Raw genomic sequence first — 20870 nt, 5'->3', positions numbered from 1 at the left:
GCGCACGCGCAGCCGGGGAGTACCGAGCGACGGAGCGCGGCCGCCTAGCGGAGCGCCGAGCTGTGGATGAGTTCCCCGAAGGCCGCCCGGAAGCGGAAGTGCAGGACGTGCAGGACACGCCGGAAGTAGCCGGCCTCCCAGGCGGACCGACTGGGCTGATAGGTTTTTTGCGGCGGGTGCCGGGGCTGCTTACAGAACGACTGGTGGCCATGGAGCTGGGAGAGCTGCTCTACAACAAGTCCGAGTACATCGAGACGGTGCGCGCGCGTCCGCACGTCGGCCCCCCGCTGGCCGGCCCGTGCCCCTTCGGCGCGGGTGCCCCCATCTTGGCCCTGCTGCTCCCCGGCCGGTGCCTCTGGCACGAATGGGCGTGGAGGGTCTGGCCTTGTTGTTGACTCCTTCAACGTCCAGCTATGGCTTTTTATTTTTTAATCAATCCTGGTTTCCTTGGAGAGATCACATGCTTTCCAGGAAACAAGGACAAGTCTCGTCCATCCTCATATGAATGATAGCTCCAGGCTTCGGGCTTTTGAAAACGATTTTTAAAAAACCCACAAACGAACCTGTCGTGATTTATTACTAGGTGGTAAAGACTGTTAGGTTCCTTCCAATCAGTCCGTGATATGGGTAAACTGCGCAGTCCACGTTAGTACTCTTTTGTTTTACATGGAATTCTGTCAACTCTCTGGTGCCTGGGAAGTCGTCATGTTGGGTTTCGTGCTTGAAAATCGAGGTGGAGTGTTGGGACTCGAACCCACGGCTCCGATGCCACCAGGTTCTAGACTAGACAGACCTACTTCATTCCAAATTCTGGACTGGGTCCATCCTTTGACTCGCTGGTTTCCTACTCCATTCTTGCTTTATTGAAAATCTGGACTCGTTCCATTGCGGACCGTACACCACGTTTCAAGCCCTTTCCTCTCCAATATGAACTTTCTTGATCAGCTCGTCCCCTACCCCCCTCACTCCCTGCTGTTGTTTCGTTTCAGGCATCCGGGAACAAAGTTAGTCGCCAGTCGGTGTTGTGCGGCAGTCAGAACATCGTTCTCAACGGCAAGGTAAGCGACAGAGCCACCGCCAGGACGCCTGCCGTTGCTTTCTTATACACTGTCACTTTAGCATGGCAGATGAAATGTTGCCTCATCTCCCAATTATTGTACATTTAAAAAATCCCTCTCTCCTTTTTTAAAATTTTTAGGCCCTGGCCGGTTGGCTCAGCGGTAGAGCGTCGGCCTAGCGTGCGGAGGACCCGGGTTCGATTCCCGGCCAGGGCACACAGGAGAAGCGCCCATTTGCTTCTCCACCCCTCCGCCGCGCCTTCCTCTGTCTCTCTCTTCCCCTCCCGCAGCGGAGGCTCCATTGGAGCAAAGATGGCCCGGGCGCTGGGGATGGCTCCTTGGCCTCTACCCCAGGCGCTAGAGTGGCTCTGGTCACGGCAGAGCGACGCCCCGGAGGGGCAGAGCATCGCCTCCTGGTGGGCAGAGCGTCGCCCCTGGTGGGCGTGCCGGGTGGATCCCGGTCGGGCGCATGCGGGAGTCTGTCTGACTGTCTCTCCCTGTTTCCAGCTTCAGAAAAATGAAAAAAAAAAAAAAAAAATTTTTTAGTGAGAGGAGTGGAGGCAGTCAGACAGACTCCCGCATGTGCCCGCCGGGATCCACCCAGCACGACCAGGGGGCGATGCTCTGCCCATCTGGGGTGTCGCTCTGTTGCGACCAGAGCCATTCTAGCGCCTGAGGTAGAGGCCACAGAGCCATCCTCAGTGCCTGGGCCATCTTTGCTCCAATGGAGCCTTGGCTGCGGGAGGGGAAGAGAGAGACAGAGAGAAAGGAGAGGGGGAGGGGTGGAGAAGCAGATGGGTGCTTCTCCTGTGTGCCCTGGCTGGGAATCGAACCCGGGACTTCCACACACTTGGCTGATGCTCTACTGCTGAGCCAACCGGCCAGGGCCAACATCAGTAAGGGAACCAGTTTTTTTTGTTTGTTTGTTTGTTTTAACAGAGACAGAGAGAGGGATAGACAGGGACGGACAGACAGGAACGGAGAGATGAAAAGCACCAATCATTAGTTTTTCATTGCACATTGCAACACCTTAATTGTTCATTGATTGCCTTCTCATACGTGCCTTGACCGCGGGCCTTCAGCAGACCGAGTAACCCCTTGCTCGAGCCAGCGACCTTGGGCTCAAGCTGGTGAGCTTTTGCTCAAACCAGATGAGCCCTTGTTCAAGCTGGAGACCTTGGGGTCTCGAACCTGGGTCTTCTGCATCCCAGTCCAACGCTCTATCCACTGTGCCACCGCCCAGTCAGGCGGGAAGCAGTTTTTGATGTGAAAGAAAAACGTTCCATCTCCAGTGGTGATGTCCAGCTCCCGGCAGCCCAGCAGGTCAAGAGGAGGCCACACAGCATTATTCTTTTTGGTAATTTCTGTCATCAGTTGATCTCTTTAGTCCCTCCATCACACTTTTATTTTGTTTTATTTTTGTTGTTGTTGTTGATTGATTTTAGAAAGAGAGAGAGGGGGACAGGAACATTGATCTGTTCCTATATGTGCCCTGACTGAGGATCGACCCCTGCGCTTTGGGGCAATGCTCTAACCAACCAAGCAATCTGGCCAGGGTAACTCCCATCAGGCTTTGATGTACATAAGCCTCTTTTCCGATGATGACGTCATTTTTGTAATTGCTTGTTGGCATATCTCAATATCCCATAGAGTTTGAACTCAAATTCCAAGAGTCTGGGGCCAGACTTGGCCTTGTGACTGTCATGCTGGTGGTCGAGGCCAGGCAGGTCCACTCTGGGTTCAGGCGGAGGGTAGAGAAACTGCAGGGCCGGAAAGCGTTGGGCCTTTCCTGTTTAATCGATTCTCGTAAGGGCAGATGAGCAAACGGAGGGATCGTTATGGCAGCAGGCGAACAAACAGCAAATGGCTCCTCGCAGTGGCGGGCGGGCAGTCTGCAGTCCGCCCTGAGGACAGGCGCTCGCAGCCTCACCTAGGCCGTACACGTGGCACTGCCGTGTGCTCATGCACTAATCATGCACAGTACAAGCGAGCATGCCTAACAGCTGTTTTCCCAACAGTGACCCACGTCGTAGTGCAGATAAAAGTCACCCTTTAGCCTGACCAGTGGTGGTGAAGTAGGTAGGGCATTGACTGGGGACCCTGAGGTCCCAGGTTTGAGATTCCAAAGCTGCCAGCTTGAGCATGAGCTCATCTGGCTCAAGTATGGGGTCATTAAAATGATCCCATGGTCACTGGCTTGAGCTCAAGGTCGCTGGCTTGAGCAAGGGGTCACTGGATCAACTTGAGTCCCCTGATCAAGGCACATATGAGAAACAGTCAATGAACAACCAAAGTGACGCAACTCTGAGTTGCTACTTCTCATCTGTCTCCCTTCCTGTCTCTCTCACTCTCCCTTGCTCTCACTAAAAAAAATAAAAATAAGTCACCCTCCATGGCCACCAAGACTGAACTATGCAGTCAGTGTCATAAGAGCAATTCTCTTACAAGTTAAAAAAAAAACCAACTAGTAATTCCTTAATATCATCTAATTCTCAGTCTGTCTTTAAAAGTCTTTTCAGTATCTCAAAATAAATTTTTTATAGTTGGTTTGTTCAAATCAGAGTCCAAACAAGGTCTTAACCTTGTACATTTTACCTACACAAAACGTGACTCAGTGCTCCAAGCACAGCTCTCGGTCAGTGTCTGGATACCTACTCTTTTTTTGTTATAACGCTTTCATCTGCATATGTTGGTAACTTTTAACTGCTCTGCTTTGTAGACCATTGTGATGAATGACTGTATTATCCGCGGGGATCTGGCCAACGTAAGAGTTGGACGTCACTGTGTTGTGAAAAGTCGGAGTGTCATAAGGCCACCATTCAAGAAATTCAGCAAAGGGTATGAGACTTAATTCTCTCGTTTCGGTTGCGGGCAGGCTGCTGCTGCTGATGGTCGTCCGTGTGCTGCGCTGTGGTGGGAGGAATGGGCCCGTGCTGTTGGGGACACTGAGTGAGAATTCACCACGGTGAGCACCACTCCAGTGGTGGTCCTCCTGGTCTGGTTGACAGTTGGTCGGTTGCCAGAAACAGATTCGAGTTAAGCTGGCAAAAGCAAAGGGATTCTTACTAAACTGACCAGGCATGTTTGAGGGAACCTAAGGGTAGAAAAAGGGGCCAAGCCTCATGAGCCCCTAGAACCCAGAACACGTCACCTAGCAAGAAACAAGACAGCCACTCTGTGTATCTGGTGCTTGCTGTCTCAGAGTGACACCACTTCTCAGCTGTCCCTGCTCTCCGCACGGCTGCTGCACTATGGCTTGCAGGTTCCCTGTGGTTTCCTCCCCCGTCCTCCTGGAGCCAACCGCAGCCCCTTATTTACATAATTTATGGTTTTTTGGGGTTTTTTTTATATTTTTCTGAAGCTGGAAACGGGGAGAGACAGTCAGACAGAGTCCCGCATGTGCCCGACCGGGATCCACCCGGCATGCCCACCAGGGGCGACGCTCTGCCCTCCGGGGCGTCGCTCTGCCGCGACCAGAGCCACTCTAGCGCCTGGGGCAGAGGCCAAGGAGCCATCTCCAGCGCCCGGGCCATCTTTGCTCCAATGGAGCCTCGGCAGCTGTGGGAGGGGAAGAGAGAGACAGAGAGGAAGGAGGGGGTGGGGGTGGAGAAGCAAATGGGCGCTTCTCCTGTGTGCCCTGGCCGGGAATCGGACCCGGGTCCCCCGCACGCCAGGCCGACGCTCTACCGCTGAGCCAACCAGCCAGGGCCATAATTTATGTTTTTGAGCGAGAGGGAGGAGAGAGATGAGAAGCATCAACTTGCAGCTGCCTCACTTTCTTTGTTCATTGGTTGCTTCTCACAGCTGCCTCTACTTGGGGAGGGGTGTGCTCAAGCCAAGCCAATGATTTCTTGCTTAAGCCAGCGACTCTGGGCTCAGGCCAGCAATCTTGGGATCATGTTGATGGTCCCCTGCATAAGCTGGCGACTTCAGGGTTCCAGACCAGGGACCTCAGCATTCTGGGTTGATGTCTTGTCTATTGTACCACCACTGGTCAGGCTAGATCATTTCTTCATTTAGATTTTCAACAGATAGCAATTAGATATCTTATTTCAAATTCATGGGAGAAGGAATCTGATTGGCTCTGTATGAGTTAAGTGTTCACCCCTGGTCTAAACAGCTGTGACCCAGAGGGCAGGTCAAGTTCGTCCCACTGATCTCACAGTGGGAATAAGGAGTGTCCAAGAAAGGACATGGACAGGGCAGGAAAAACGACCCTGTACCTGCTGTGGTGGTGTCTCCCCCTTTGGTGATTTACTCTAACTCTTACCTATGACATCACCCGCATTTAATCCAGTAATTCAGCAGCATTTACTGAGTGCTTTTCTTACGTCAGTCACTCAGTTATAAGCAGGGCACATAAAATGTATAAAATAGTCTGACCAGTGGTGGTACAGTGGAGAGACCATTGATCTGGGACACTGAGATTCGGGTTTGAGCAAGGGGTCACTGGCTGGGCTTGGGCCCCCTCCCCACACCCCACCCACACCCCTGGTCAAGGCACATATGAGAAGCAATCAATGAAAAACTAAAAGGTGATGCAACTACAAGTTGATGCTTCACATCTCTCTCCCTTCCTGTCTGTCTCTCTCACAAAAAAATAAGTAATTAAAAAGGGATAAAATAGCATTTCCATAAACAGGTGGCTCTTAGAGAATGTGGTTCTGTGACGTGGTCTCACTGTATACTGATCCTCCTGTCACGTGGGTCTGAGTGAGGAGAGGGAGGAGCAGAGGAGAGAGCAGGTGACGCGGACCAGCTCTCCTACCAGGAGTGTCTCGTGCAGGGACAGTCCTGGGTCTTCCACAGTGAGACTGGGCTCCAGGCCCCGTGACACCAGGGGTGGCCGCAGGGCGTCCCTCTAAGTCATTCTCAGGAAACCGTCCGCTCGTTAGCTCAGGAGGCCGTTGGGGGAAACCAGGAAGCCTTGTGGTGGATCTCCCACGTGGTTACACGCAGGGACTGATGATCTACTAGAGGTGCTGCCCTTCTGCCAAAGGTGTTCTTAGATGCACGTGGTCCAGGAAACGCATCCGGACTGAACAGTGCATCGCTGACCCTCGCCGTGGTGCCCCAGCTCCCAGCACGGAGTCGGGCAGGCCGCGGGGCTTGGTCGGTGAGTGGACGGATGTGGTTCACGTGAGAAATAGGGAAACAGGAAGTGTAAATAGCCACAGCGCCTGAGTGGAGGTGCTGTGGGGTCCCCTGTGCAGTGCACTCTCCTCCACTGTAATTCTGCTGTGGACTCTGAGCCCATCAAGGACGTCATTGTCACACAAGGTGTATGGACTGACGTCATTGTCACACAAGGTGTACAGACTGACGTCATTGTCACACAAGGTGTACGGACCAACGTCATTGTCACACGTGGTGTACGGACCGACGTCATTGTCACACGAGGTGTACGGACCGACGTCATTGTCACACGAGGTGTACGGACCGACGTCATTGTCACACAGGGTGTACGGACCGACGTCATTGTCACACAGGGTGTACGGACCGACGTCATTGTCACACAAGGTGTACGGACCGAGAGCACGAGGAGGGAAGACGTAGGAATGATAGGTCCACAGAGGAAAGGACCGTCTGTGACAGAGGCTCTGGCAGGATAGACACAGGGCTGGAAAAGCCAGCGAGCGTCCAGCTACTCTGCATTCATTCCCGTCCAGGTGCTTCTCCGTCTCCCAGGGCACTGAAAGTACTCGAACACACGGTCACAGAACCCTTGTCCGTGACACTCGACAAACCCTGGAGAGCAAGAGCGGCATTAGAAGCCTGCCACCACTCCGTTCAAGTCCTGGCTTACACGTCACTTTAATTAAGCTTTTACCAAACCTCCATTCTGCGCTGAGTCTCCTTGTTACGTACTCACGTAACGCGGTGTATTTTCTCTGTAGCGCTTCTCACAAGAGTAACTAACTACTTACTATCTGATCATTGATTTGATCTTGTTTCTCCTCTTGAGTCTAAGCTCCTTGTGGTTGTACCCCCAATTCCTCACACAGAATCTGCGTACAGCAGGCACTCGGTCACGTGAGGGAGTCTGCAGCGGTGGGTTTACAGTTGTGAGCACATGAAAGCCACTAAAGCTATTACGTTAAGCATGACCTGCGTGTCTTTCACCATAAGACAGACAACTGTGAACCGCCTTTTGCCCACCGCACACACATTTCCAGAACGTTGGGTGCTAGAATTTATGCCCCACAGCCCTGATGTCATCCCTCACGTGTTCCAGGGCAGGTCAGTGACGTGTGCTCTGGGAGCATTTCCCAGGGAAACGGAGTGAGCACACGTTTGTGCATTTTTATTTGGGGCCAGTTCTCTGAGCTCAGACTGTCTTGCCCTTCTGCCTTGCTGTCTTCTTGGTCTGATATTTCTGGTTTTGAGCTACAATAGTAGAATTTGGACATGCAGAATTGCAGAATTGCCCCAGCCTGAGGGTTCCTTCCCTGCCGGAAACAGTCTTACTACAAGATGGTGACGTTGAGGGTAGGATCTGTGGTTCTGGAGGCCTTGACCAGAAAGACATCGCCTTGACCTTCCTTGTTCATCTCCTTTTCTTCCGTAGTGTGGCATTCTTCCCTTTACATATCGGGGACCACGTGTTTATTGAGGAGGACTGTGTGGTCAACGCAGCCCAGATCGGCTCTTACGTCCACGTTGGCAAGAATTGTGTGATTGTGAGTATTGTGACTCGGAGCTCTGCGCCTCGCTTCCCCTCTAGCTGCTGTCCCTCGTGCCTCGGCGCCTCGCTTCCCCTCTGGCTGCTGTCCCTCGTGCCTCGGCGCCTCGCTTCCCCTCTAGCTGCTGTCCCTCGTGTCAGTGGGCCGCTGATTCTGGGACCGGACAGGCGGAAGTGGTTTCTGGTCTCCCGGCAATGTTACTGGACTTGGGCTTTTTCTAGGCGTTAGTAATCATGGCTAATCTTTACTGAACCTCTTCCCTGTGATGTTAAAGTTTCTCCTTCGATTTTTCATTGACTCCTCACAGCCATGCAGGGGTGGTGGGTGCTGCTGTGGCCCCTGTTTGCAGAGAAGACCAGAGACCTTAGACTTTAGAGGATCAGTGAGGCTATCAAGGAGAGCCGGGGTCTGAACCCAGGCGGCACGCATGGTCATGCTGCTCTGTGGTCCACCTGTCGCCTTACCTCGGGGATCTCCGGTCTGGTGGAGCGAGGGGTGGGGAAGGGTCAGGTGGCTGGCCCATAGACAGGGGAGGGGGCGGAGGGTGTGTTAGTAAGAGATTGGCACGTGTAAGGCTCTGAGCCCAGAACGTGACTTCCAGGGAGTTGCATTAGCAGAGGGCAGTGGGTGTGCAGGGCGCACGGGAGCCCCTCGCTCAGCACCGCCCGTTGGACCCCGGTTCCCGGGAGCCTGGGCGTCGGTCTGTGTGACCCACTTGTCCGGGCTGCTGTGCACAGGTCTCTGTGTGTGCTTCACAAGGTGGGGTTGTGGGAATGTCACAGACCAGGAGCTTGATTCCAGTCAGGATTCATGAGAATGTCAGTGATCAGAGCCAGACTGCCTAAATGTTTAGGGAAAGTGTTTCCTCCGACCAGATTCCAGGAAAAGCCAAGGCTTTTTCTTGTGTTTTGAATGGCTGCTCCTGTGACTACAGAGCTGGCTTTCTGTTCTGGGTGGGACTCCGCCCCTAGAGTATCAGGACACTCGCAGCCGCTGTGCAGTTAGCGTTTCAGGAGCCAGCGGGGCAGGGCGAGGTGACCACGGGGAGAGCCGCGCTGCGGGGAACAGTCCAGCTGACTTGGCCTCAGAGTGAGGGGACGTGCTGGTGGTGGAGCCAGGTGCTCCCCTCCCGAGCTCTCAGCGTTAGAGACAGGACCTCTCTGGCTTGGCCTGCCGTGGAGAGGGGGACATGGGGGACTCCGTCCCGTCCCTCCCTCCCTGTGACAGAAGCCGGCTCCTCGAGCCGCCCCTGGGTTTGTGTCACAGTTCCCTCAGCACAGTGAAGGCAGCACGAGCCCCGGCCTGGAGCCCTGTCCTCTACCCCCGAGCACGTGTCTGGGAGGTTCAGGCCCAGGCGCCGTTCGGGAGCGCGGGGAGCTCTGGTCCTGCTGGCGGGCTCTGCTTCTTGCGTCCCACTTCAGTGCCTCGGCCGCCTGTCACGACACGGCCGTTCAGTACGGGTGGTGCTCACTGCTGAGCCTTTAGAGTCTCAGCCAGTGTGAGGAGAAAGACTCTTCTAGAATTCTAGACTCTCACAGCAAGCAGGCACCGTGTCAGAGTCTGGCACGCCCCATGACACATGGAGCCTTCCCACAGCATCCCGTATGGCGTCTGACTTCTGGCTGCGTGAAGGTGTAGCTGTCAATCACGGGTGCCCAGATGCCTGCGGGTAGAGCCCAGCGGGCAGTCGTGCTGCGTGCTGCACACACATGACTGATTCTGACCGCATCCCTGCAAGCTGGTTGTACGTCCTGTTTCACAGGTGAGGACACCAAGGCTCAGAGGTGCTGAGTACCTTGCACCAGGAGACTCAGGTAGCTTCAGCCAGTAACATGGACTTGTTGACCCCTTCAAGAAAGTTCTCCAGGAAAGAGCAAAGAAGTAGTCTCCGCTGTTCACCTGCCCTCTCTCCAGTCCACTGTACCTAGGAGGCAGCTGCACTCTTTATTCTGCTGCTGTCTAATTGACCCATTTACCCAGAATGCCCTGAAGCCCGGTGGAGCATCATTTCTGAGTGGGCAGAAGGGCCAGCCAGTGGACGAATAGGCTGTGTGGTGGCTGGTGGCACAGAGTGAAGGTTCCTGTCCCTTGTCAGGGCCCCGTGTGCACAGACCTCTGTCTGCGCATGTGTCGTGCCTTACACGGCGCTTCTGTTCCTGTATCCAGGGCCCCATGTGCGCAGACCTCTGTCTGCGCATGTGTCGTGCCTTACACGGCGCTTCTGTTCCTGTATCCAGGGCCCCGTGTGCTTCGTCTGAGTTATTAGGAGCTTAGATGTCATCTCTGAGTTCATTTGGAAGTCACTGGGGAGCTGGTCAGCTGCTGGAGTTTAAAATTGCCAACATCAGGAATTTGTGGAAGGGGGCTTGCAGGGAATGAACAGCTGCAGGAGTGACTTGCTTCTCAGCAAAAGGTGTTGCCAAGTATTGCCTAGGCTATGGTCCGCCCAGCGGGGACAACTGTAAGACACGTGAGAAGTTCAGACCTGGCCCTGGCCTGTGGCTCAGCGGATAGAGCATCGGCCTGGCGTGTGGATATCTGGGTTCAATTCCTGGTCAGGGCACAAAGGGGAAATGACCATCTGCTTCACCCCTCCCTCTCCCCCTTCTCTCCCTCTTCTCTCCCCCTTCTCTTCTCTTCCCCTCCCACAGCCAGCGGCTCGATTGGTTTGAGTATTGGCCCTGGACATGGAGGATAGTTCTGTTGGTCCTACTGTGTCGGCCTCAGGTGCTAAAAATAGCTTGGTACTCAAGCATCAGCCCAAGACAGGGTTCCGGGGTGGATCCTGATCTGGGCGCATGCCTCACTATCTCCTCTCACCTTAAAAAAAAAAAAAAAGAACAAGAAGTTCAGACCTTAGAGGGATAAACTTTTTAGAGGTAAATTATTCATTTGGCAATGTACCTGGTAATACATCTGATTTGGGTATTTCATAATGGGGAAAATTTGGACACAACCAAGTGAAAGTATCTTTCATATTCTTTGGCGAGATCTGATATCTCAACAAGTTAGCATTGTCCTAGTATTTGTTAAGATTTCCCAAAACAAATATAAGGTGCTGGAGGATGATTTGACTTTCAGTGATGGGTATACAACATAATTCACTGTCCCACTGATGCGGAGATGTTTTCTCTAAATCTATGTACTCTAGTTGACCAATGTCACCCTGTTAAATTTAATTGTCTAAATAAAAATAAATAAATTAAAGAAAAAAGAAGAGTTCCCCATTCTCAGCCAGGCTCATTGTATCTGGTCATCTGACCAGAACACAGTGAATTTCAGGTTCTGGTGACGTCAGCACAAGTCAGTAAAGACCGACACTTAGAGCAGCAGGTAGACTGAGGCACACCTCTACACGGAATACAGAAGCCTCTCCTGCCCTTGCCCCCCGGGACAGGTGGCTCTCCCAGACCTCATCTCTTGCCCGCAGAGTGCTGTGGGTGGTGGCGGAACTGAAAATTGGTGGCTGTGGATAAAGTCGGGCTTGAGGTTCAGTCTAGACCTTCAGGGGGGTGGGTGGGTTAGTACAAGTCATTCTAGACCTTCAGGTGGGTGGATGGGTTAGTACAAGTCATTCTAGACCTTCAGGTGGGTGGGTGGGCTAGCACGAGTCATTCTAGACCTTCAGGTGGGTGGGTGGGCTAGTACGAGTCATTCTAGACCTTCAGGGGGGTGGGTGGGCTAGCACGAGTCACTCAGTCTAGACCTTCAGGGGGGTGGGTGGGCTAGCACGAGTCATTCTAGACCTTCAGGTGGGTGGGTGGGCTAGTACGAGTCATTCTAGACCTTCAGGGGGGTGGGTGGGCTAGCACGAGGCACTCAGTCTAGACCTTCAGGGGGGTGGGTGGGCTAGCACGAGTCATTCTAGACCTTCAGGTGGGTGGGTGGGCTAGCACGAGTCATTCTAGACCTTCAGGGGGGTGGGTGGGCTAGCACGAGGCACTCAGTCTAGACCTTCAGGGGGGTGGGTGGGCTAGCACGAGTCATTCTAGACCTTCAGGTGGGTGGGTGGGCTAGCACGAGTCACGAGTGTAGAAGTGGATGCCAGTTTTCTGCCTCAGTGGCTCTGGCGCTTTGATTGAATTACGAGAATTGTCTCCGTCCCTTCCCTGGCTTCCTCCGGCCAGCTCCCCGGCAGGTTCTCTCCTCATGGACGAGACACTGCTCCCAGCTTCTGTTCTCCTCTCGAAACCTCATGGGAAGAGCGGCTCCTCCCGGGGGTCCAGCAGAAGCCCTGACTGAGGGCAGCAGACTGGTTCTGTCTCAATGGCAGTTCCCTGAGCCAGTCTGTGTGCCAGCCCGGGGCCTGCAGGGTGGGCTGGGGGAGGAAGCACGTGGCCCGAGCCAGCCCGGGGCCTGCAGGGTGGGCTGGAGACTGAAGCACGTGGCCCGAGCCAGCCCGGGGCCTGCAGGGTGGGCTGGAGGTGGAAGCACGTGGCCCGAGCCAGCCCGGGGCCTGCAGGGTGGGCTGGAGGTGGAAGCACGTGGCCCGAGCCAGCCCGGGGCCTGCAGGGTGGGCTGGAGACTGAAGCACGTGGCCCGAGCCAGCCCGGGGCCTGCAGGGTGGGCTGGGGGTGGAAGCACGTGGCCCGAGCCAGCCCGGGGCCTGCAGGGTGGGCTGGAGGTGGAAGCACGTGGCCCGAGCCAGCCCGGGGCCTGCAGGGTGGGCTGGGGGTGGAAGCACGTGGCCCGAGCCAGCCCGGGGCCTGCAGGGTGGGCTGGGGGTGGAAGCACGTGGCCCGAGCCAGCCCGGGGCCTGCAGGGTGGGCTGGAGACTGAAGCACGTGGCCCGAGCCAGCCCGGGGCCTGCAGGGTGGGCTGGAGGTGGAAGCACGTGGCCCGAGCCAGCCCGGGGCCTGCAGGGTGGGCTGGAGGTGGAAGCACGTGGCCCGAGCCAGCCCGGGGCCTGCAGGGTGGGCTGGAGACTGAAGCACGTGGCCCGAGCCAGCCCGGGGCCTGCAGGGTGGGCTGGAGGTGGAAGCACGTGGCCCGAGCCAGCCCGGGGCCTGCAGGGTGGGCTGGGGGTGGAAGCACGTGGCCCGAGCCAGCCCGGGGCCTGCAGGGTGGGCTGGGGATGGAAGCACGTGGCCCGAGCCAGCCCGGGGCCTGCAGGGTGGGCTGGGGGTGGAAGCACGTGGCCCGAGCCAGCCCGGGGCCTGCAGGGTGGGCTGGGGGTGGAAGCACGTGGCCCGAGCCAGCCCGGGGCCTGCAGGGTGGGCTGGGGGTGGAAGCACGTGGCCCGAGCCAGCCCGGGGCCTGCAGGGTGGGCTGGAGACTGAAGCACGTGGCCCGAGCCAGCCCGGGGCCTGCAGGGTGGGCTGGAGGTGGAAGCACGTGGCCCGAGCCAGCCCGGGGCCTGCAGGGTGGGCTGGGGATGGAAGCACGTGGCCCGAGCCAGCCCGGGGCCTGCAGGGTGGGCTGGAGGTGGAAGCACGTGGCCCGAGCCAGCCCGGGGCCTGCAGGGTGGGCTGGAGACTGAAGCACGTGGCCCGAGCCAGCCCGGGGCCTGCAGGGTGGGCTGGGGGTGGAAGCACGTGGCCCGAGCGGCACACGGTCGTTCTGAGTGGGCACAGGTTCTGGTACCAGAGGAAAGGAGTACAGATGTCAGGCAAGCAAACAGGCGTCCCCTGAATAATCACGAGTGGAGAGAGTACCAAGTAGCCGTTCACACAGAGACGTCACCTCTCATTTCCCGGTCTGCTGCCTAGTGACGAGGTTCTGATTTCAGGGGCGGCGCTGCGTACTGAAGGACTGCTGCAAAATTCTGGACAACACGGTGTTGCCCCCGGAAACTGTGGTCCCACCGTTCACTGTCTTCTCGGGCTGCCCAGGTAAGTGGGTGTTGGTTATGAAAACTCAGGTGTCTTTTGCTTCAGAAAAGCAGTGCATGCAGTCTGCCTCTGCCAGCACGTTGGTCCGGCTGACTTAAAGGTTATGCTGTACTAAGCACCTAAGGTGCTGCTCCCAGTGTAACAAGGACCCTTTTAAATGCAAACTTGGGTAAAGAGATTTCCAAGGGCCCACAGACACTAAGTGGACCCAGCGAGCCTGCTTCAGGGACCCGGCCTTCGGAGCAGAGTGGTGAGAGTCCACTGCGTGTGGGATGAGAGAGACCCTGCAGCCCCATGTGCGGGGGTCCTCTGGGAGGGGGGTCCCTCAGGGAAAGTGGGTGCAGAGCACGTGCGGGGGTCCTCTGGAGGGGGTCCCTCAGGGAAAGTGGGTGCAGAGCACGTGCGAGGGTCCTCTGGAGGGGGTCCCTCAGGGGAAGTGGGTGCAGAGCACGTGCGGGGGTCCTCTGGGAGGGGGTCCCTCAGGGGAAGTGGGTGCAGAGCACGTGCAGGGGTCCTCTGGGAGGGGGTCCCTCAGGGAAAGTGGGTGCAGAGCACGTGCGGGGGTCCTCTGGGAGGGGGTCCCTCAGGGAAAGTGGGTGCAGAGCACGTCTCCCCCAGCACAGAAACGCACAGAGTACGTGTCTCTCTCTGCCTGGGCTCCGGGTGGGAGAAGCAGGTCTCCAGAGAGTTCCGACTATGGCCTTGCGCTCACAGGGTTTGCGGTTTGAACTAATACTGCCTGCCCTGCCCAGGAAGGCCCCAGCTGAAAAGTTAGCATAGGGCACGGTCTGAGAGCAGTGTCCCTCCAGGACACTGAGGGAAGTACAGGACACGTCACCTCTCCACTGAGGCCGACGTGCTCTCGGGTAAAACTCTTCATGAGCTCAGAGTTCCGATTACACAGCGTGTGAGGAACAGAAGTCCTACCTGCTTATCCCGGAAAGCTGGGAAAACGTAAGTCACAGGAAGACGGAAAACTCCGGTTTTCCCCGTCCCAAGACCGTGTCATTGGAACCCTGTGGTGTGGACACAGCCCCGTCCCAAGACCGTGTCATTGAGACCCTGTGGTGTGGACACAGCCCTGTCCCAAGGCTGTGTCATTGAGACCCTCTGGTGTGGACAGAGCCCTGTCCCAAGACCGTGTCATTGGAACCCTGTGGTGTGGACACAACCTCGTCCCAAGACCGTGTCATTGGAACCCTGTGGTGTGGACACAGCCTCGTCCCAAGACCGTGTCATTGGAACCCTGTGGTGTGGACACAGCCCTGTCCCAAGACCGTGTCATTGGAACCCTGTGGTGTGGACACAACCTCGTCCCAAGACCGTGTCATTGAGACCCTGTGGTGTGGACACAGCCCCGTCCCAAGACCGTGTCATTGGAACCCTGTGGTGTGGACACAACCTCGTCCCAAGACCGTGTCATTGGAACCCTGTGGTGTGGACACAACCTCGTCCCAAGACCGTGTCATTGAGACCCTGTGGTGTGGACACAGCCCCGTCCCAAGACCGTGTCATTGGAACCCTGTGGTGTGGACACAGCCCTGTCCCAAGACCGTGTCATTGAGACCCTGTGGTGTGGACACAGCCCTGTCCCAAGACCGTGTCATTGGAACCCTGTGGTGTGGACACAGCCCCGTCCCAAGACCGTGTCATTGAGACCCTGTGGTGTGGACACAGCCCTGTCCCAAGACCGTGTCATTGAGACCCTGTGGTGTGGACACAACCTCGTCCCAGATGCGCAGACGATGTTCATTGAAACCCTGGGGCGTGGACACAGCCCCGTCTCAAGACCGTGTCGTTGAGACCCTGTGGTGTGGACACAGCCCCGTCCCAAGGCCGTGTCATTGGAACCCTGTGTGTGGACACAGCCCCGTCCCAAGGCCGTGTCATTGAGACCCTGTGTGTGGACACAGCCCCGTCCCAGATGCACAGACGATGTCTGCCACCGGGCGGCTCCACTGTCTCTCCAGTTTAAACGGTCTCACTAGATCACTGGGTATGCGATCCGAGTGGGACAGCACTGTCCTCCGGGTCCTGGGGGGGAGCTGGCCGTTGTGCTCCTTCACGTGCCTCGGCTTTTGCAGAGGGGGAGACGTCTTCGTAACTCCCCGCGTGGGCTCCCACTGCGAAAGCATCTCATTGTCTCAGCCAGTGCTAGGTCAGACAGTCGGACGGTCAGACAGACGTCCGGTCTGAGGTGAGAAGTGCGTTGCTAGAGAAATCTCTCCATCTCTTCTAACGTGCCGACGGGCCCTAGAACCACTTACGGCCTACGGCAGGAGTCAGGGAGGCGCTGCCGGTGTTGCCAGTCCAGAGAAACACCGTGTGGAGCTCCTGCTGGACCAGTCAGGCCGTCGGGGACCCGAGGGGGCACCGTGTAACTGAGGGAACAGGCCGAGAGCGGTGGGTGGTCCACGGTGTGAGAGCTGGTTTGCGGGGGGGCCTCCACAGCAGTCAGACCCCTCCCTCAGAATCCAGTGCTTTTTGTCCTGTGATAAGCTACTCCCAGGTTCATTTCCTGTGGTTTCACGACAAACACGACCCATCTGAATGCTGCTGCTGCGGACCTCCATCTCTAATGAGAGGCCCGTTGCGGGGACACGGGCCCGTTTTGGGGGGCTCCACAGCATGCAGTGTCACGGCACAGATCGGGGGCAAACCATCCGGAACCGAAAGTTCAGAGGCCCCAGCAGCCTGGCCAGTCCTGGGGGTGACTGCAGTCATGCCCTGTTGTGGCTGGTTTCAAACACAAGCCTGAAAACCGAATGTTTAGGTGATATCTCTGAATTGTTAAGCATTGGCTGCTGATTTTTTTAAAAAGATTAAATACTGTGCAGACCAAACGTGTTTGCAAATGTAACATGAGCTGCTGATTTGTAAAAGGTGCCTGTGAATTGTCAGTTGCCCCCCAAAAAACTGTATTTTTAGACCATCTTTTCTATCCTACTGTTATTTTCTCACTGTGTGTGTGTGTGTGCAGAGTGTCTATGTGTGTACGTATATAAATACATAGGTATATGTGTGTACAATGTGGACATATGGAACTGTTTATACGTATACAAACGGAATCACACTCTATTCTGAATGGAAACTTGCTTTCTTAACAGATGTCTCGGCGTTTCTTCTTGTCAGTGTGTAGTCACCTCGTTCCTGTTAGTGGTTGTGTTTTTTATTGCGTAGACGTGCCACAGTGTGAGTGACCGGCGCCCTGCTGTGAGGGGTGTCATCAGACGCTCAGCAGGACCTGGTTTTCATGGTCAGACTGCCGCACTGATGCTCTCATACGTACATCGTGCAGCTGGGCATGAGCATCTGTGGAGTAATACTTGAAGTTGGTTGTCAGGCCACAGGTTATGAACTTGAGGAACCTTTGCTAGGTATGCCTGAGTTACTCTAACTGACAGTGGTGAGTTTGCACTTCCGGCTGTGGTAGGGAGTGCCTCTTCCCCGGTGTCCCCAGCAGGACACCCGTCCTTCGTCTCCCTGTGGGACGTCTCTGTTCTGCTCCCAGCTCTGTGTTGTCTGATGGATGTGGACTCATCTCCTCGTCTGACTAGCTGGGTGGTTTCTCACCTTGGCTTGCCCAGGAGGGGTCCTACCGGAATCGGGAAGGACAGACACGTCCTCGTCTGGAACGAGCTCTGATGTAGTCAGAGTGGCCTCACTCTTCAGATGGGGCAGTGAGCCTGGAACAGGTGTCTCCATCTTGAGAGCAGTGTTGTTTCCCCCCCCCAGGAATTCCTATCGTACAGGAGAGGGTCGGCAGAAATACTGTTAGACCAGAGAGGGAACACGGAGCGTTCTGACGTTTCGTGATGGAAGAAGAGGCCCTTGGGGGTTTGAACAGGAGTCAGAGCTGAGTCCTGCCCTGGCTGCCCGTGGCTGACCTGGTCTGTCTCTCCCCTGGCTGACCTGGTCTGTCTCTCCCCTGACTGCCCGTGGCTGACCTGGTCTGTCTCTCCCCTGGCTGACCTGGTCTGTCTCTCCCCTGACTGTCCGTGGCTGACCTGGTCTGTCTCTCCCCGTGGCTGACCTGGTCTGTCTCTCCCCTGACTGCCCGTGGCTGACCTGGTCTGTCTCTCCCCAGGGCTCTTCTCAGGGGAGCTCCCAGAATGCACCCAGGAGCTGATGATCGACGTCACCAAGAGCTACTACCAGAAGTTCCTGCCCCTGACGCAGGTCTAAGGGCTCTGCCTCGTGTTTTGAATTCGCTTGCGCTCTAAGATGAACTTGGGGACAAAGGGAGCCAGTCGGCATCTACAAAGAGCTGTGTCTGGGCCCTGGCCGGTTGGCTCAGTGGTAGAACGTCGGCCTGGCGTGCGGGGGACCCGGGTTCGATTCCCGGCCAGGGCACATAGGAGAAGCGCCCATCTGCTTCTCCACCCCTCCCCCTCTCCTTCCTCTGTCTCTCTCTTCCCCTCCCGCAGCCAAGGCTCCATTGGAGCAAAGATGGCCCGGGCGCTGGGGATGGCTCCATGGCGTCTGCCTCAGGCGCTAGAGTGGCTCTGGTCGCGGCAGAGCGATGCCCCGGAGGGGCAGAGCATCGCCCCCTGGTGGGCAGAGTGTTGCCCCTGGTGGGCGTGCCGGGTGGATCCCAGTCGGGCGCATGCGGGAGTCTGTCTGACTGTCTCTCCTCGTTTCCAGCTTCAGAAAAATACAAAAAAAAAAAAAAAAAAAAGCTGTCTGTGACACCTTCTACCCACCCTTTGTTGTTGTTGGGTTTCTTACTCTTTTGAATTTCTCAGTCATCCTCGGCTCTAAGCTCTTAATGCTCTCCAGGGCTTTGCTTAAACCATATCTCTTAACAGTCATTTTATGCCATTATCTGTGGCACTCAGAATCACCTGTCCCCAACACTCCCACCCTTGTCCTCTGGTGGCTGGGTGCTGCCTGAGTCAGGCTGCAGAGCAGAGCTCTGTCCCTGCATGGCGGTCATCAGGCTGGTGTCTTTGCCTGGCCACCAGCGCCCTACAGTGAGCACCACTCACAGGGGTCACTCTGTCCCTGCATGGCGGTCATCAGGCTGGTGTCTTTGCCTGGCCACCAGCGCCCTACAGTGAGCACCACTCACAGGGGTCACTCTGTCCCTGCATGGCGGTCGTGAGGCTGGTGTCTGTGCCTGGTCACCAGCGCCCTACAGTGAGCACCACTCACAGGGGTCACTCTGTCCCTGCATGGCGGTCATCAGGCTGGTGTCTGTGCCTGGTCACCAGCGCCCTACAGTGAGCACCACTCACAGGGGTCACTCTGTCCCTGCATGGCTGTCGTGAGGCTGCTGTCTGTGCCTGGCCACCAGCGCCCTACAGTGAGCACCACTCACAGGGGTCACTCTGTCCCTGCATGGCGGTCATCAGGCTGGTGTCTGTGCCTGGTCACCAGCGCCCTACAGTGAGCACCACTCACAGGGGTCACTCTGTCCCTGCATGGCGGTCATGAGGCTGCTGTCTGTGCCTGGCCACCAGCGCCCTACAGTGAGCACCACTCACAGGGGTCACTCAGCTCTCCTGCTGCTAACACACTTGGCCAGTGGCCGCGGTGGCCTAAAATCATGAAGACATGGTTCGTGGCTTCTCAGAACCCAATTCCTGTCAGCTCCCGAAACCTGAAAGGAGGGGTGATTGTGTTTTTCTTCTTTCCTAAATGACCAAGGGTGACTACAGAAGGCCTTCCAGCATTCTGTTGTAGGACCTTTCTACTAGAAGGGGACCCTCAGCACCCAGACTTGATTTTTGCCAAGTCCCAGGTTTGATTCCCCGTGTGGATGGACTAGTCTGGCAGCCAGATTTGCCCCAGGTATTGGGGGCAGCAGTAACGCCTAACTTCACTGAAGACAGCAGCTGTGACACTTGTTCCCTGGCCTAGAACCTTTGACCCACCCTGTCTTTGCCATAAACCTCATAGTTCAGACCAGAATATCTGTAGTTGGACCCAATCAAAAGTACACACAGGGGCCTCTCTGGCTACAGCTGTGGTCTGAGGACTTACACGGAGCAGGTGTCCCTGGAGAGCTGTCTGACTTGCGGTCATTAATGGCGGCTGATAGTGCTGGACCGAGCAGTTGTTGCTCCATAGAGGGCCGGACAAACCGGACAAATCGGACATCCAGTTTGGGCTGCTTTCTTACAGGAGACAAACCTAGCTTGAACCGGTTTTAGCAAAAAGGGGATTTATTGTCTAACACAACCAATCATGAGGAAACAGTAGCCTGGGAGGCAGCGGGGTATGAATGTGAGGCGGGTCCCTGAGCGGCACAGTGGGGGTTCCAGCGCCCCGGGGCTGGTGCAGATGGAGTGAGGTGTCCTGGGAAGCATTGAGGACCCTCCTGGCGCTCAGAAGGCGCTCTGGGAGTAATGAATGACATAGTTATTGAAGAGACAGTGACATCCAGAGGCTTAGACCCATCAGAGCTTGTTTGTTTTAATATCTTTCTCACCTTCACAGACCGGGGGGGGGGGGGGGGGGGTTGCCGAAACAAGAGGTCATCAAAATACGGTGGCTCAGCCCTGGCCGGGCAGCTCAGTTTATCTGAGCTTCAGCCCAATTCCCGGCGGCTGCCGGGTTGATCCCTAGTCAGGGCACGTACGGGAGCAGATGGATGTTCCTGTCTCTCTCTCTCTCTCTCTCTCTCTCTGCCTTCTTCTGTCCTTAAAATCAATAAAATAAACATTAAAAATAAATACAGTGGCTCAGACAAGCCAGAAGGTCGTTTCTGTCACCTCCCAATGCAGGGGTAGGCAGGTGGTCCCGGGTCGGGAGGTGGTCCCGGGTAGGCAGGTGGTCCCGGGTCGGGAGGTGGTCCCGGGTAGGCAGGTGGTCCCGGGTCGGGAGGTGGCTGGGCGCTGCCGTGTCACCAGGCCCCCAAGGTCCTGCCATCTCGTCATGACAGCAGGTGACTGACTATAAGGGTGACTGTAAGTGTAGTTCTAGCAGGGCAGCGGAAAGGCCGCTCAGAGACTCCCCTAGGCAAGCAGACCTCCTAGGCTGGTGTCCTGGCTTCCTTTTCCGCTCCTGCAGGTGGGCTTTCTCTGTGCGCGGGGCAGGAGACAGCTGACAGCTGCAGACTTAGAGCCCCCCAGCACAGTGGCCCGACAGAAGGGTCCCTTCACTCCAGCTCTAACTTGGAAAATACCAGAGAAAGCTTCCCCGTGGCTCGTCTGGAGCCCCACACCCTGTTTGACCGCCCCCTGTGGCCGAGGGCATGCGGCTTCCATAAACCTGATACGTGTCCTTCCCTTTCCCTTCCCTCCCCTCCCCTCCCCTTCCCATCTTCTCTTCTTTCCCCTCCCCTCCCCTCCCCT

At 56.3% G+C, this 20870-nt stretch overlaps 1 protein-coding gene across 1 annotated transcript; it reads left to right on the top strand.

Moving 5' to 3' along the window:
- Nucleotides 1–109: 109 nt before the first annotated feature.
- On the top strand, nt 110–18139 carry DCTN5 (dynactin subunit 5). Its single transcript, XM_066383429.1, has 6 exons — nt 110–257; nt 990–1058; nt 3778–3896; nt 7627–7738; nt 13470–13572; nt 17660–18139. The coding sequence occupies exons 1-6, from the start codon at nt 210–212 to the stop codon at nt 17755–17757; spliced, it is 549 nt and encodes a 182-aa protein (XP_066239526.1). The 5' UTR covers nt 110–209; the 3' UTR covers nt 17758–18139.
- Nucleotides 18140–20870: the final 2731 nt, after the last annotated feature.

Source organism: Saccopteryx leptura, chromosome 4, assembly GCF_036850995.1.
Source record: "Saccopteryx leptura isolate mSacLep1 chromosome 4, mSacLep1_pri_phased_curated, whole genome shotgun sequence".
NCBI classification, from domain to species: domain Eukaryota; kingdom Metazoa; phylum Chordata; class Mammalia; order Chiroptera; family Emballonuridae; genus Saccopteryx; species Saccopteryx leptura.
The sequence above is the reverse complement of the archived record's forward strand: the minus strand, read 5'-3'. Positions and strand labels throughout refer to the sequence as shown.

Bases quoted from the DNA above. Each gene is read 5' to 3' on its own strand.
- DCTN5 (XM_066383429.1), top strand. From the start codon at position 210: ATGGAGCTGGGAGAGCTGCTCTACAACAAGTCCGAGTACATCGAGACG. The intron at 1,059-3,777 runs GTAAGCGACAGA...TCTGCTTTGTAG, and splicing joins ACATCGTTCTCAACGGCAAG to ACCATTGTGATGAATGACTG. The intron at 13,573-17,659 runs GTAAGTGGGTGT...GTCTCTCCCCAG, and splicing joins TGTCTTCTCGGGCTGCCCAG to GGCTCTTCTCAGGGGAGCTC.